Source organism: Macaca mulatta, chromosome 12 (assembly GCF_049350105.2).
Source record: "Macaca mulatta isolate MMU2019108-1 chromosome 12, T2T-MMU8v2.0, whole genome shotgun sequence".
NCBI classification, from domain to species: Eukaryota; Metazoa; Chordata; class Mammalia; order Primates; family Cercopithecidae; genus Macaca; species Macaca mulatta.
This window is the reverse complement of record NC_133417.1, coordinates 48,185,222-48,201,929: the sequence shown is the minus strand read 5'-3', so window position 1 is coordinate 48,201,929 and position 16,708 is coordinate 48,185,222. Positions and strand designations below refer to the sequence as shown.

At 36.3% G+C, this 16,708-nt stretch overlaps 1 protein-coding gene across 1 annotated transcript in view; it reads right to left on the bottom strand.

Annotated features, from left to right (window-relative positions):
• The window catches only part of ARHGAP15 (Rho GTPase activating protein 15), a 629,252-nt gene that overhangs the window by 534,200 nt on the left and 78,344 nt on the right, over positions 1-16,708 (bottom strand). The window contains exon 4 of the mRNA NM_001258096.1: positions 4,790-4,851. Within this exon, the coding sequence (NP_001245025.1) occupies positions 4,790-4,851 (62 nt within the window). The remainder of the gene's footprint in view (positions 1-4,789; positions 4,852-16,708) is intronic.

The following is a 16,708-nucleotide window of genomic DNA, read 5'->3' as shown; positions in this document are numbered from 1 at the left end:
CAAATAAAGACACATAAAAAAAGAAGAGAAAGAAGGAAAATAAGAAGATAATACAAGGTATGATGATCTATTATGGATTTATAAGCAGAAAACTTGATAGAAATTAATAAAATAATACTTATTAAGTGACAATTGAAGTCCCTGGTACTGTTGATGGCATGAAATAAAAGGACCATTTTTGCTCCTTAGTCTCAAATAGCTTCAAGCAAGAGAGATAAAGCAAACGTGTTTCAAGCAGAGGTCAGGGCTAAATTCTGTGATACTAACTATATATAAAATAAGATTTGGGAGAAATAAGAGGTTAATACTGTTGACTGAGTTTCTCCATTTATACAATAGGATGCAATAATAGAGTCTATATTGTAGTATCATTTAAATATTACTGATAAAGAATTCAGCCAAGCGCTTGACAGAGTAAGCATCTATTAATATTGCTTATTAATTCATCAAAATTTATAAAAGATATAAAGGTCCTGGATAAATGAAACAAAGGCTATCAAATTTTACATAAGATGCATAAATTATAGTATGTTATATTATTTATTAGTTACTAAATTATCAACGGGATAAAAGATACATAATTTTTCAAGGTTATGACTAAACTGACCATCTTTGTTGCTAGTGATAAAAGCATATACACTCCTTGAGTAGGCAATATGGCAATGCATACTAAGATTAATTTAAAATGGTCATATGATTCAATCAAGTAATCCAGGCTTAGCATTTGTCTTTAGAAAATATAAAAGTAGGCCAGGTGCCATAGTTCACACCTGTAATTCCAACACATTGTAAGGTCAAGGTGGGTGAATCTCTTGAGCCCAGGGGTTCCAGACCATTCTGAGCAGCATGGTGAGACCCAGGTCTCTACTAAAAATTAAAAAATAAATAAATAAAATTAAATTAAAAAAGCTGGGTGCGGTGGTGTGTACCTGTGGTCCCAGCTACCCATTTAACCCCGCATAAGGTGAGTGGATGGGTGGGGGTGGAGAAGGCTGGCACCACTGCACTCCAGCCTGGGTGGCACAGTGAGATCCTGTCTCAAGACACAGACAAAAATATAAAAGAAAAATTGACAAGCAATAGGAGAATTATTGCAATGATAAATTTTAATATAAAACTAGACTCAGCTTAAAAATCAAGTAAAAAAAGAGGTAGGGATGATTTGGCATATTATATCCCATCAACATAATGGGATATCATGTTCTTAAACATGGTGATTACATATACAATGTTCAATTTGTAAAGTATTTACCATAAAAACAAAATAAGCCCCATAAACTTGGAGGGATTACGTACAACATGTAAAATTGACAAAGCATTATTATCTCAAATATACTATGAGTTTCCTCAAATTACTGAATAAAAAATCAGGAAATTCAATAGAAAATAGTCAAAGTTTATGAATAGAATCAGAATGCAGAATCTGAATGGCTCTAAAGAGATAAAGTGATCCTCAACTTCAATACCTATTAGTGAAACACAAATAAAAGCAACATTAAGGTAATGTTCTATGGATAATTAGATTGGATAATGCTTCTGCTGATAAAACTGTGGAAAATAGAATCCCTTCTATATTTTACATTGAACTGGTGTGAATTGGTGCACTCATTCAGGAGAAAGTGTGGCAACAGTAACCAGTAGATTTACAAATGTGTGTGACTTATCACTGAGCAACCCTATATTCCTGGAAATATTCCCCTGAGAAAATTCCTAACAGGTTCAAAGGAAACATATATGTGTGATTTATTGAAATGTTGTTTGGAATGAAAGGAGTTAGAGGCAACTTAGATGTCCACAGCTGGGAGATAGGGTAAGTAAAAATTCATATACAGTCATGCTTCAATTAATGATGAGGATATATTCTGAGAAGTGTGTCATTAGGTGATTGTGTCACTGTGCAAACATCATAGAGTGTACTTATACAAATCTACATGGTAAAGCCTACCACACACTAGGTTATATGGCATAGCCTATTGCTTCTAGGCTACAAACCTGTACAGCATGTTACTGTACTGAATATTGTAGGCAATTGTAACATAGTGGTAAGTATTTGTGTATCTAAACATATCTAACCACAGAGAAGGTACAGTAGGCATCAGTTTTATAATCTTATGGGACTACAGCTGTATATGCTGTCCATCACTGATCAAAATGCCACCATGTGGCACATGACTATACATAAACGATGGCAAAGCGGCCAGCCATTGGAAGAAATTAACTAGATTTAAAGACGTTCATGCACTGCATAAAAATGTTTTAATCCACAATGGATGACATATAGATAGTAGTCCTATGAGATTGTAATGAAGCTGAAAAATTCCTATTACCTAGTGACATGGTATTCTTCATAACGTCATAGCGGAATGCATGACCGTTTCCATGTCTAGGTATGTTTAGATACACAAATACCATTATGTTACAATTGCCTACAGTATTCAGCACAGAAACATGCTGTAAATGTTTGTAGCCTAGGAGCAATAGGTTATATCATGTACCATCTAGGCTTATGTAAGTACACTCTATGATGCTCACATGATGATTAAATCACCTAAGGATGCATCTCTCAGGACATATCTCCCTCATTAAGAGAGGCATGTCTGTATAGCACCATAGAAAGCTGTCCAAGAGCTATCATGGAATGAAAGTAGTAAGAAACATAATAAGGTTTATGATACAAAAATATTTATGCTATATAGAACACACTCACACGTACACAACTATACACTATTTTTTTGAATGCCGCATATACAGCTAAATATAGACATATATGGAGAATGAGTTTGATAAACACACATTAAAATGAATGTCTACAGGGGATTGAAGCAAGGATTGGAGACTGAAAATAAAATAAAACCAGCTAGGGCTCTTGCCTAGAATGATGATAGCACAAGGCCACAAACTTAAGGATACAATCAACTCAATTCTGTGCACCTGGGGTAACAACAACCGCAACAACAAAATAAAAAGGAAAACTAAAACATATAACTTTAAGTGGAAAAGGCTGAAAGAATGCATAATGGTATGCAAAGTGAAATAATAAAACAGAGTACAAACACATGTTTATATGAATTTAACTGTAACACGGAAATTGTACACAAACAGGAAAGTAACAGCAAACAGAACAAAAACACAAAGTATACAGATTGATCAAAACTACCTAACAACGTATTCACGTGAGTTGGCTGGGGGAAGGGACCTGCTCTTCTTCTCTTCCTCCTCTTAACACTGCCTTCTACATGTTATAAGGTTGGTTTATGGAGGGGTTATGGGTAAGGATACTTTACAAAACCACACAGTAGAACCTCCTTCAGCTTTCTTGAAATTATTTCTTTTAGGATCTCCCCTACTTCCTTGCATGAGGCTGGAGGGTGGAACTGACCAACACTGTCACCTCTATTCTCCTGAACTGACTAACTTAGATAATTTTGAAGAAATTCTTTATTCCACATGGCTGGTGAGGGAAGAAAGGGTCATGACGTACTCATCTTGGGGAGAGGCATCATTGTACCCTCCACACTCCTTCTTGAATTGATAAGGTCATGATAAGGTTTAGGGGAAAGGAGAGCACTCAAGCTGGGCTACTCAAGATTTCCTCCTGTAGTTCCTTCAGAACCCGATTCTCTAAGCCCGATTCACCACTGGGGAAGGGACTAGCCAAGTCTCCTAAAGCAACCTTGAATTTGATCTTGTCTCCTGTGCATCTGTCTCCTGAACCCATCAAGGGAGGGTGGCTGCAGGGCCACTCCAGAAAAATAGTCCAGGCAAAGATTTAAGGCCCCGTCTACTATCCCAGAATAAGACACAATACGGAGAGAAAATAGAGCTTGTTATTTACAACCGAAATAGCTATTTTAAGTGGCGAAATTATGGATGATTCCCCCCCAACCAATTTTACTTTGTTTAAATAAATATATAGAAAATTCATTATAGCCACCAAACAAAAGCAGACTTTATTCTCTAGTGTTGACCAGAGTGTCATTCTAGTAATGAATTGTATTATACAACTAACAGGTGTCCCATTGTGTAGCTAATTAGCACATTTATCCTATATAATTTTAATTGTTAGTAATACATTTAAGAGTAAATGCCTTGCATCTCTCAATTTGAGCATTTTCTACAAATTTCGTAGCTTGCATATCACCCAGCACAAAGCTAAGTATGTAACAGAACCAATATGAGAAATAGAAAAAAGTCTAAAATGGAGGTGATTATTTCTAAACATACTGTATATACAACACAATTATCATCTTTCTTTACCCTCCTATGAACCATACTTTTTTTCTTCCAGATTTTTGTTGCTGTTGTTGTTGTCCGAAGAGTTCTTATTCCCTTTTCAAATTTGTCTCACCTCTGTATATGTTACTTTCATTTTATCAATTTCTATTTTGAGTTACAAAAGTGGTTCAAATCCTCCATCCCTCAAGAAATTACTCTCACAAGGTATTGTACGGAGACTTTCATATATTGCAAATGAATGCATTCATTCTCTAATCTTTCAATCACAGAAATCACAATCCATTATCTTAATTATTTCTAGTGTATTATTAGTTCAAGTCCAAGGAGGACAAAAAGCACCTCATTTATATGTTCTGTTCAACAATATAGAATGTAGTTCCTTTCTTTAACAACTGTAATTACATTGAAAATAATGTTGATCATAGTGGTAGCAGAGGAGACTGTTCTAGTCTGGTACCATAGGGCCTTGCATCCCAAACAATAACAGTGGCACAAGTTGAGCATATGAAGAACCAGCATAGTTATATAAAAGTGAATTAAAGAATTTTGTTACCTTAGTTTCTTTCCTCCATCTGCAATTTTAGCTTTTTGCAGATAACCTTCTTTTTCAACCATCTGCAAGAAGAACGCATATGTTAAAACTGTGACAAACTACTATGCATTGTTGGTTTGAATAAACCTATGCTTTTCAAGAGTCATTGCAGTGATGGAAGTTTTCAGTCATAGAACTTTATTAATAATGCATGTATAGCTTATGGGAACTGCCTGCAAACTCATAGCCATTACAAGCTGTTACATATCTAAAGGACAGATTACGAAGAGGAATGTGAATGATTTGTTAGATAGTGATACACCTTTATTGACTTTGCTTTCTGGGCATTGAAGTCACTTGCTTAAAAAATTGATTACAAATGGTAAAAGAAAGACAAATTGAAAGCCTTCGTTTATTTTACCAAGTATTCTTAGAAAAGTTCTTCTTCTCAAGCCTCCCCGTGTACCTTCTGAAGCCAGGATAAAGGAAGACCTCAGTGGGACCAGGTGACTGAGCTAGTTGAATTATGAAGGGCATTTAAAATAGCAACATTTCATATATTCTGGTCAATTGCCAAGAGACCCTGTAGTAGCAGTATCTCATTGTCTTCTTCCATGATGTAGGATTGCTTCCTTTTACTATTTGCATATACTGTATTGGCTTTCATTTCTAATAGAGCTGCAAGTTTCTTAAAGGAAATTCAACAAGTCATTATAACTCTGCAGAAGTGTTTGTGGAGTTTTTGGCAAAATAAATTTGCACAATGCAAATTGTGATGTGTTGACTCCCTCCAAAGTCTATACTAGGTATTTTAATTTCTTAGCATCCTATTTCTACCCTCCTCTGTCTGCCTCACATGCCCCATCCCAAGTCATTAGCCTTCATCTTTCACTCTTAGTGAATTGCTCACACCCTTCACCCTGACCTGCCTAGTGTCAGAGGACCACGCTCCCTCAGTGCTACCCCGTGTTATCTCCCCAGCTGAAATAGTCCACCATGACCATGTCTTCATCTCACAAAAGTCTTAAGTATATTTAATCTACTTCAAAATTCAATTAGTAAAACCCGGTGCGGTGGCAAGTGCCTATAATCACAGCTACGTGGGAGGTTGGGGTGGGAGAATCCGTTGGTCCTAAGAGTTTGACACCAGCCTGGGCAGCAGAGCAAGAACCCCATCTCAAAAAATAAACAAGCAGAAAACCAAATTTTAATGTGTATTTTTTTTTATTAGAGGATCTTTCCATGATTTCTCTTACATCTCTTTTAGGTGCACCATCCTGAATCTCCATTTTCATTTTGCCATTATCACTGTGACAGCACATATGAGATCATGTTGTCAATGTCTGCTTATTTGTCTGTGCTTGCACGCAAATGATGTGCCATGAGTCCATCAAAGGCAAAAAACTGTGTACCTTTTACCTGCATTCCTAGCTTCTGGAATATTTTGGTAGTACCAATAGTCAAAACAATAAAATTGTTTGAACTAATAAGTAAATGAATGAATATTTAAATGTTTATTTAAATATTTATAGTAAACTGGGCAAGCCAAAAAATTTATCTTCAATATTACAAGTGAAAGGAAGAGATATTTAGAGGTAAACGAGTTGTTCCAAATCACTAAAATCTCACTGGTTAAATGTCTACTCTGACATAGGTGAGAGTTTTTCTGCCTTGTTTTATTCCTAATACATAGCACAGGACTTAGTTTTAAAATGCATTTGATGAATACATTTTTGACTAAATAAATAATGATAGAGATAATAATGATGATTTATGCAAAAGATAGCAAAGTGTTGTTTACTTATCTCCATATCCAGAAAGTTTCTTTTACTTCACCATGCTTTCCACAAGTCTAAAGCATCTAAGGAAGCTTTCTTGGATAATTTTGAGAACCATGGTATTCACTGGTGCCTTTTTGTTTTTGTATTTGTATACATCTATTCATTTGCTTTTTCCACATTTTATTCTATGTATCTGTCCCTTTTTCTTGATGCCAGGGAATTTTATTTGTCTACCTCGTAAAACCCATATAATAAATTTAGTGTTTAACTCTGGGTATCATTGGTATCCACAAATGTTTGGAAGAAAGATGTTTTCAATAGCAATTAGCACCACAGAGGAGGTCCCTTTCTTTAGGAATGCGTACTGAGAAATTTTGTTGCATAACCATAGAGAAATGTATTGTTTTATTTAAGCTTTCTTCTGATTAACAGTTACCCCCAAACCTGGATTTTATCTACCAAAAAACAACAAAATCTATCAACCCATCATAAAAATTGATGCATGCGTTCTCAGCTAAAAATATAGCCCCAATTGTTTTTTCCAAAAATTCACAAAAGACCCCTCGGTAGACATTTGCTACCCACAAAGATAAATTATTGATGAAAATTTCTCTAAAAGACATAGGAAATGTGAAAGGAAAAAGTTAATACTCTTATTAATACTCTTATAGGGAGAAATCAACATAAACAGGTTTAAGGTATACATAATAGAATTCTCTTTCCTTGAATACATAAGTAATATTTCCTCAGACACTGCAGGACTTTTCCCAGAATACTTGAGATTGATGCCAAGGGCTGGATTTCTCAAGTTAAGACTCAATAAATGTGACATGATTGTCATCAATGACTGAGTCAGTTCCATGGTCTTGGATCAATGCAATAGACTTTTCAGGATTGACCATACAGAGGTCCCAGGAAAAATGAGGAAGAACCGAATAGCAAGTTAGTTACTTCTCTTATATCATTTTCCAAAGTCCAGGCTGCCTTCCACGTCATTAGAAGAAGCTAATAATGCTTCTGCTATGTTCTATTTCCTACTACACTTGCTACCACCATGCATATTTGTTAAATGCTTACATGCACATTTCTACATGTAGTATATCTATGTCCTACCACTATGCACACATTCTCACTTCAGAGATCAGGTGTTTAGTTTCCTTCATCATTTATTTTATTTTTTTTGAGATAGAGTTTCGCTCTTATTGCCTGGGCTAGAGTGCAATGGCGTGATCTCAGCTCACTGCAACCTCCGCTTCCTGGGTTCAAACAATTCTCCTGCCTCAGCCTCCTGAGTAGCTGGGATTATAGGCATGTGCCACCATGCCCGGCTAATTTTGTATTTTCAGTAGAGACAGTGTTTCTCCATGTTGGTCAGGCTGGTCTCGAACTCCCGACCTCAGGTGATCCACCCATCTCGGCCTCCCAAAGTGCTGGGATTACAGGCATGAGCCACCGCACCCGGCCCTTTCATTGTCTTTTTCGTACTTGATGTACACTTAATTCATTCTTTTCAACACAGTTTTAATAACACTTCTTTCCTCTAAATGCCAGCTTTTCTGCTTACAACAGAGCTGCAAAGATTAACAGGACAATTTTAATCCTCTTGAGGCTTGAACTCCTGGGAGTTCATTCTCAAGATATTCCTGCTCCTTTTTTGGGGGGACTGGATACCATGCCCCGCTTAAGTCATCTCGCAGACTCAGGCCATCTTGTAGCCCGGATAGAAAATTCCAATTATGCTTTCTGCACTGAAAGTACTGCATTGTAAAAGGTCTCATGCTGGCAAGTGAAGCTTCCATGACGTACGATTAATTACTTTACTATTCCTTGTCATCATAGTTCGAATACGTCACCATGTTTCAGGCACCAGGAATCAATTATTCTGGGAGTCTCACAGTGTGTGGAAAGAAGTATTAGGGCAAGCAGAAGATTGCTATGCATTTTGCATGTGGGTTTATATATGATACCTTATTGATTACTCTAATAATGATTCCTACTCAATGTTAATCCCATAGTTTGAAGGAACAATGATCTATAAATTCCAGTTGAGCATGCTGGTCATCTAGAGCTCAGATGGTCTTGTCTCCAGTAATTTACAAAATTACTTACAGCTTTAGGTCTAAGTTTAGGATACTACACGCCAAATTCTAGGCCGAATTGAAGTTCTTCAAAGTAGTAGCAGTCCCTAAACTATGTATACTTAAGAAATGTCAACCAATCTTTAGATGTTAAATCTGGCTTCTTGAGCTATTTGTCCAATGTTCCTTAGAAGCCCTATTTAACACTAAATGGCTGGAAAGATCAGCAATTTGTTCAGATTGGATGCCAGCCAGTCTGCAAGCATTGAGGAAGTGCTCAGCAGAAACAGCCGTGCTGCGATACAGATGAGAAGAATGAATGGCAGTGGGATGCCCAGATAGCACCTGTTTATCAGCCTACGTTGGAGGTGACAGACAAGACAGCGGAGCAGAAGACAACCTTTGATTAATGGTAACAATAATGGCAGAAAGACTAGCCTGTAAACTGTACACACAGACACTGTAGTTTTGTTTTGTTTTTGTTTTTGTTTTTTTCTTGTGAGAAGGCTTCATGTTGCTCTCAGATACAGTTGCAAATAATAGATTTTCATCTACACCATTACACCAAAGGGTTCTGTTAAAATAACCCTTTCTGTTTATAAATGGAAATAAACTTAATCTACAACTTTTACCAGATTTTGATGAGAAGGGTTTGACTTTCAAACCTTATGGCCTTTATGCCTCATAACATTTTCTCTGCTGATGTATTTAAGTTATTGTTCTCTTCCCCTTTGTTCTGAGAATGTGCTCATTGGTAACCATCTGAATCCTAATTCAGCTTCCTAGGTCCTTTGATATAGAAAGTGGGTGTCTTAAATAGTATCAGAATATTCCCTATTATGTACTGTGAGATAGACTTAAGGGATCATCATCTCAGTAAACACTAATAATGATGATAAATATGATTTTTTCTGGATCCACAATGCTGAGACAGGCCCCAGCTCTAAACTGAGATGATCCCTTTAAAGTAGCATCACCCTATGAAACCTTCTGTGTGACTGACTGACCTCTCTCTAAAAGAACTCTGCATCATCCCTCTATAACTACAACCCCGGGCCACTATAATTATCAAGCAGATTTAGCATTTAATTATTTTCCTATTTAATAATGAGGCAGCTGCTATACTTTCTCTGAACTTTTAATAGATCATAGTACTTTGCTGTTAATCTTGTCTGTTTCAATGATTTCTATTACAGAGCACAGAATGAGGACACATTTGATTACATTATTTTACCCCCAAATGATGCTTCACTTTCCTTCTTAAATCCCTCCTACCCCTGCCATTTTTTACTTCTCCACTATCCATAGAAATACCTACCTTATCTGTCTTTCTTTTTTCTATTGCTTTTATTATTATTTTTTAACTTTGTTTTTAGGTTACACTCTTTCTCTTTGGAACTCTTTGTTTACATTTTCTTCTCAATATTCACTTGTTCTTATACTGGCTCTGCTATTCATGCTATATTTGATTTGCTCATTATCAGTGAACTCACAGTGGGCATAATCCATTAAGAACAGAATCAAAAGCAGAAAAAATACCTTAAAACTCCAGCTTATCTGTACATCATATAAAGTACAAATAGTTTTTAAACATTTGAAAAAGTCTTAATTTTAGAACTGCCTTAAATACAGCTCAAGAATGAAATATTATGCCTTTAGAGATTCAGTATGATGTTTTGTCTGATGTAAATACATAATTTACTGTGTGTGCACATTTTTAAGAAGTGGTAAACCAAATACCTAAAGTTGGATGCCATGATCGCATGTGAAGAGGAGTAGAAGAAAAGCAAAGAAGAACGGTTCTGGTTCATACATGAGTGGTGTCCAGAAAGAAGTTACCAGGAATTCTCAAAGAGGTCCTTGATAAGCAGGTTTGATTTCAGCATGAAATTTGATTTCAGGGTTAGGCATGGTTTACTCATTTCAACTTATTTACATTCTTTAATACGTTTGTTGAGCAATGCTTTCATGGGTAACCTCCCTCTCTTTCTCTCACTTAGGATAAGACAACATGTCCAGCTTTGGGATTATGCTGAATGTCTTAAACCATTTTTCAAATGTTAGGTTTGGCAAAGCATATATTATGTTTTGCCAAGTGCTTTTCCCCATCATGTTAAACCTCTGTGTATTTCAAGGGAAATTTTATCTGCATGTCTATGATTTATTCACCCCTAACTTATCAAAATGTCATTTTGAAAATGCTGTTATTTGATGTTTAAGAGCCCCAATAAGACTTTTATTCTGAACCTTTCATCTGGCAACCAGTGTGTTTCATTTGGGCACCACCAAGGAATCCAGGTTCTGTTTGGGAAATGGGCTGAGGAAGGCACCCCGTTTGTATCTCAAGAACTTTCTTCAGTCTTCTGGAGACTTTTATTATAGCTCACCTCTCCCTCCCTCATGCACCACCCAACTTCCACCCACCATCGCTCTCCCTTCTTCTCCCCTGAATTCTATTTCTCCATGTCTTTGATGTAAATATGTTCCTCGTTCTTTGCCTGTCATTGGACTTCAGTGAGAATGGCCTTCCTGGTTACTGTCTGGGCAACTTATTAGTGTAATTCAATTTCTGTGTTATAACCTAATTTCAGTCTAGGCAGTGGGGAAGAAATGATTGCTCAATGTTAATAGCCTTTGTTGTTGCTGTTGTGTGTGTTCTTTTTCTCTACTCTACAGTTAAATGGATTTCAAATGTGGGGCTGGATGGGAGAGGTATTGTCATTTATTTCTGTGTTCAATGGTTTCTGAACTTCTTACCATCACTTCAAGGCCCTTTGCAATCTGAGCACTGCCTCTCTCTCAAAACCCATGACTCTTTTCCCTTGTTCATGATATTCTGGCTGCTATGGAATTCTTGCAGTTTTTCAGGTGTAACAACTTTGTTCCAACCTGGTGACCCTTGCACTTGTTTCTTTCCACTTCAACATTCTTCTTTCTTCCAGTTCTTTGCTTGGCAAGCTCCATCAATCTTGCAAAATCTTAAGTTAACTGGCCATTTCAAAGAATCCACGTATGACTACTTAATCCAGTATAGGCTCTCACAGAAACTTGTTTTTCTTTCATCATAGCACATTTGGTAATTTGCACTTATAGAATTATGCCTTCCTTTATTTAACACTTCTGTTCATCCCTAGACTGAACGCTTCTCTAGAAAAGGCCATGGCCAGTTAGCATATTATCACATATTCCTAGCTTAGCACAGTGAAGGCCTCAACAAATACTTTAATATACTCAACAAATATTAATTGTTGAGAATTAGTATACTCAACAAATACTTGAATTGAGAAAAGGAAAGGGATATGAAATAATGAAAACTTAGAGATGGTTTCTATTAGCATTATTAAATTATATAACTTATTATTGTTACATAACTCATTATTAACAGCTTGAAGATCTGGAAGGATATTTCAGAAAACCTAATTTTGTCTTACTCAAGTAGACTTTTGAAAGACTAGAGTTTTTGGAGTTTTTCAGCAGTTTAAGGAAAGCCCAGCTTGATCAATAGAATTATTCCCCCAAAGTCTGTGTCCTTTGTTTTAAAATGAGAAAACACTGTATTCTCACAATGTCTTTCATGCTCAAAGACCTCACAAGTATTAATTAATCCACAAAATGATATCTGGCTCCAAAAGGTAGAATCTGGGACTTAAGGTTTATCTGCAAAAGCCTGCTTTGCCCCCAAGCCATGGCAACTTCCTGAGCTCTGTCCTCAAAATCCTCCTAGCTCAGGAGGTAGCAGATGATTCTGTAAAACCTGCCACAGGCTTTTGACTCCTGCAGGGTTATCCATAGACATGTCTTACACTCTGTTGATAAAAATAAACAAGATAAAGATTTAACATGTTATAAACAGGGTTCTTTTTCTTGATCATTTCTTTAGGGGGAAAAGAAAAAGTACCCTGAAAATAATTAGGTCTCATGAACAGTTATAATAGAGAATATACAAGATCAGGAAACAAATGCATATTGACAGATTTGATGATTCATGTACAAAACTGTTGCAATATTATAGCACTTTCTAAGCAACCGCACTGATTCTCAGGAAATGATTTCCGTCTCTTCTACTGAAATCCTATGGATTTACATACATGTGGCATAAATAACATCTTCCGTCAGTGAACTGGGTAGTTTCCACCCTGAAATTTTAGATTCAGATTAGGAATGTCTTTCGGCCAATATTCAAAAGAAAGAAATGCTTTGTTCTGTTTAACTATGCTGCTCGCAATCTACTTTCTTAAAAGGAACATTAAGAAAGGGAGCACGACTCCCAAAGGGTGTTCGCCTCTATGAGAGCATCCAAAATGGCAGATTTCATTTTACAAAGTGAATAATTGTTCTACAACATGGTGGACCTAATAGGATACTTTGATAAATTTGGCCCAAAGCCAAGGTCTGTCATGTTTCCTGGAGAATGTTTAGTAGAGTTATCTGAATATGAAATATAAAGGAAATGAGATTTATATATCCCAACATTTTAGAAATAAATATGCCTGAAGATCCATACAGTGGAGATGATGGATAATAACACCAAAGGAAAGAATGTCATTAATTCTCAGAAATATTTTCCTGTATATTATTTCATATATAATAGCTCATCCTGGTAGGTACGGCCAAGGAAACTACTGCCAGGACTCCTGGATGACTCTGGAAGCCACCCTAAGGCATGGTGGAAGTGAGGAAAGTTGGAGAGATGAAAGTAGGGAACATACCAGAGTGTGGAAAGAGTATGTGAGTCCTGGTAAAAAGAACACAGTATCAGATTAATCAGATGTAAATAAAACTTCATAGGTTCTGAGAAATAAAAAGTGTCAGTGTGAACGATAATGAATGGCCTGTAATTAATCAGATTTTCTCTCTGGGGAAATGGGTGATTACTGGGGCATTGCTCATCAATATAGATAATTCATAAAAAGAATTTGGGATGAAGATAACGTTTCTGCCTTTAAAATAACACTAAGTAAGAAATTCAATTCAAGTAGAGATTGATGGATAAAAGTTGAATGTTATCCATGTTCACAAGACACAGCAAGATAAGCGCTCAAAGAGATGATCCAGGAAAATGCAAGTCAAGACTAGAAAGTAAGCTGATTGGTAGTTCCAAAACGTTTTAGAACTAGTGGCACTGTGTGTGTGTGAGTGTGTGTGTGTGAGTGTGTGTGTGTGTGTGTGTGTGTGTGTGAATGAGAGAGGGAAAGAAGGAAGGAAAAAGAGAGAACAAAAAAATATACAAGTATGCAGCAAAAAAGAGTGAGATAAGTTGCAAGGTAAAAAAATTTAAAAATTATTGTTTTTGCTTCTGTTTAGCAAGACTTCCCGATGTTACTTTTCCAAGGTCATTGGGGCTAAAATAGAGTATTGGGCAAATAGATCTATTATCTATTACTGTATTGTCTATAATTAGTAATATTCAAATTGAGTTTCATTTATTTAGAACTGAGGCTGTAGAGAAACCCTGCTATATGCAAGTAAATCAACAAATAGCCTTAAGTGTAGGCAGGTAAATTAAGAAAACTATTTCTGAATATTCTAATGGTTCTTCTGATATTAGTTTATGCTTGATACAGTGGCATAGAAAATTCACAATTAAAAAATTATATAATAATTTTTGATTAATTTTTTAAATAACCATAATTTGGATTATATATATATTATATATTATAATTTTTATGTAAAAATCTTTGCGGCACATTTTGGCACTGTTGAAATATAAGTACATATATATTTTATGTATAAACATACAGACACACACACAAACACAGACATCTACTGAGCTCCATTTTCAGCCTAACTTTTGCCATGTTTCATGAACTACTTCAGAGCAAACTTTTTATGTGTTATTTTTACAGAATAATCCAGCTCTTTATAATTATTTTTGTACTTTATTTTCTGTGTAATCCAAATTTATTTAAAATAAAACCAAACAAATAAATCATTTATTTTCCTATTTATTGGAGAATTACAGTGTGCCAGCCTTTATATGAAGTCTTAATAGTAAAACAATAAATAAGACATAGTCCTCCCTTCAAATAGCTTATAGCTCAGTAAGAGCAATAAAGGAAATAGGCAATTTTAGTGTGATGGGGCTGGAATAGAGTCAAGACCCAGCTGCTATTGAGAGACAGATCAAAGAAGGGCTACTAATTAAAATTTAAGGAATTAGAGAAATCCTTCCTAGGGAAAATGCTAAGTTGAGATCCACATAATTAATTTTGAAAACAATATATTAGTATATCTAACTATATTGAAAAAATGGCTTTCACTACAAATGTTAGGCATATATTTATTAATATCTGCAACTAGCAACATTGTTTTAATAAACTTTTAATTTCTTATTACATCAATTCACAAACATGTCTTTCCTGAACAAGTACTAGTATCAAAAGCAATCTAAGTAGAAGTACAATATAATAAAGAAAGTACAAGTCATAGCCTCTAACTTCAAGACATTTACAATCCAGCCGTGGAACAAGTCTATTACCTATGAAATAGGAGTGAACAATACAAAGCAACGCATGAACATGTGCTGGGATGAAACGACTATAATTGCTACAGGAAATCCAAGCTCCTTCAGGGTAAGAGCCATGTCTTAATCATGTTACTACTCCTGGCTTGAGGGTATGTGTTTGAGAGAGGATAATAAATAACGTAAATTGGGGACCATGATGCTATAGAAAATTTGAAAATGAAATAATGAAAGTGCTGTTGAAAGAAGGTTGCTCTGGAATTGCTGCCTAGGATCAGTGGCGGGGATGGGAGGGTACCATAAGGTCAGAAGCATTTCAAGGCTTGGGTGAGGGTTTGGGGGTGCACAAGGAGAAGCATGTGGGCACTACAACCATTGAGGAGAAATTTCATTAGAAAATGATGACTTATCCAATGGGCCAGGGAGAAAAAGAACATAAAGAAAATGTGTTCTAATCCTAGATAAATGTTTGCTACTAATAGAGATGGGCTCAGTGGAAAGAGGGAATCAGTTTGGGAAGGCACTGATGAAGGGTTTAACTTGGGGGACTTCATTTCTATAATGACACAGATGACATCCTAGAACAAATGACTAATTTACACTCAGAGACATAGGATAAGATAAAGGAGAGAAAGTATACAAGCGTAGACCTGTGTAATACAAGCTTGGAAGTAAAAACAAAGACCATTAAATTTTAATTATGCTTTCCTTCAACACATATTTACTGAGTCCTTAACATGTTCTAGCAATGCTTGTAGTCATGGGAATGGAGTAATGAACACAGGAGACAGTGTCCTTGCCCTCATAGAACTAAAATTCTAATGGGGTGACAAACTAACAAAAATAAATGCTGTAGTATGCCATCTGCTGGTAAGGTCTATAGAGTAAATTAAGGTAAGAGAGTAGTGTGGATGGAAATGGTGTGGTTTCTTGTTTGTTCATTTGTAGGTTCCTTTCTGTTTTTTGTTTATCTCTCTCTGCACAATCTTGCCTTACTGCAACGTCCACCCCCAGGGTTCAAGCGATTCTGTGCCTCAGCCTAACAAGTAGCTGGGACTACAGGTGAGTGCCACCACACCTGGCTAATTTTGTACATTTTTAGTAAAGATGGGGTTTTACCATGTTGGCCAGACTGGTCTTGAACTCCTGACCTAAAGTGAGCCCCTGCCTCGGCCTCCCAAAGTGCTGAGATTACAGGCATGAGCCACCACACCTGGCCCCTATGGGTTTTGTTTGTTTGTTTTTGTTTCATTATTTTTTTTTAAGGGAGATTAGGGAAGACCTATCTAAAAAGGTGATATTAGAGCAGAGATGTGAAGCAAAGGAACATATGAGATATCCAAATTTCTGGGCACCAAATAAATTATTTTGTAAGAGATAGAGGCAAAAGCAGGTGTAATGGCCCTGCAGAGGTATCAGCTTCATTGGAACAGGAGAGAGGAGAAGAAAGGGAGAGGTGAGACTGGGGAGGTCAATGAATCTTCTAGGGCCTAGTGAACCATTGGATGTTTCTCAGCTTTTACCTGGGGTAGACTAAAAGCCAGGGAGGATTTTGAGTCAAGGAGTGACGTGAGATGGACCGAATGTTTATTTCCCCTTAAAATTCACATGTTGAAAT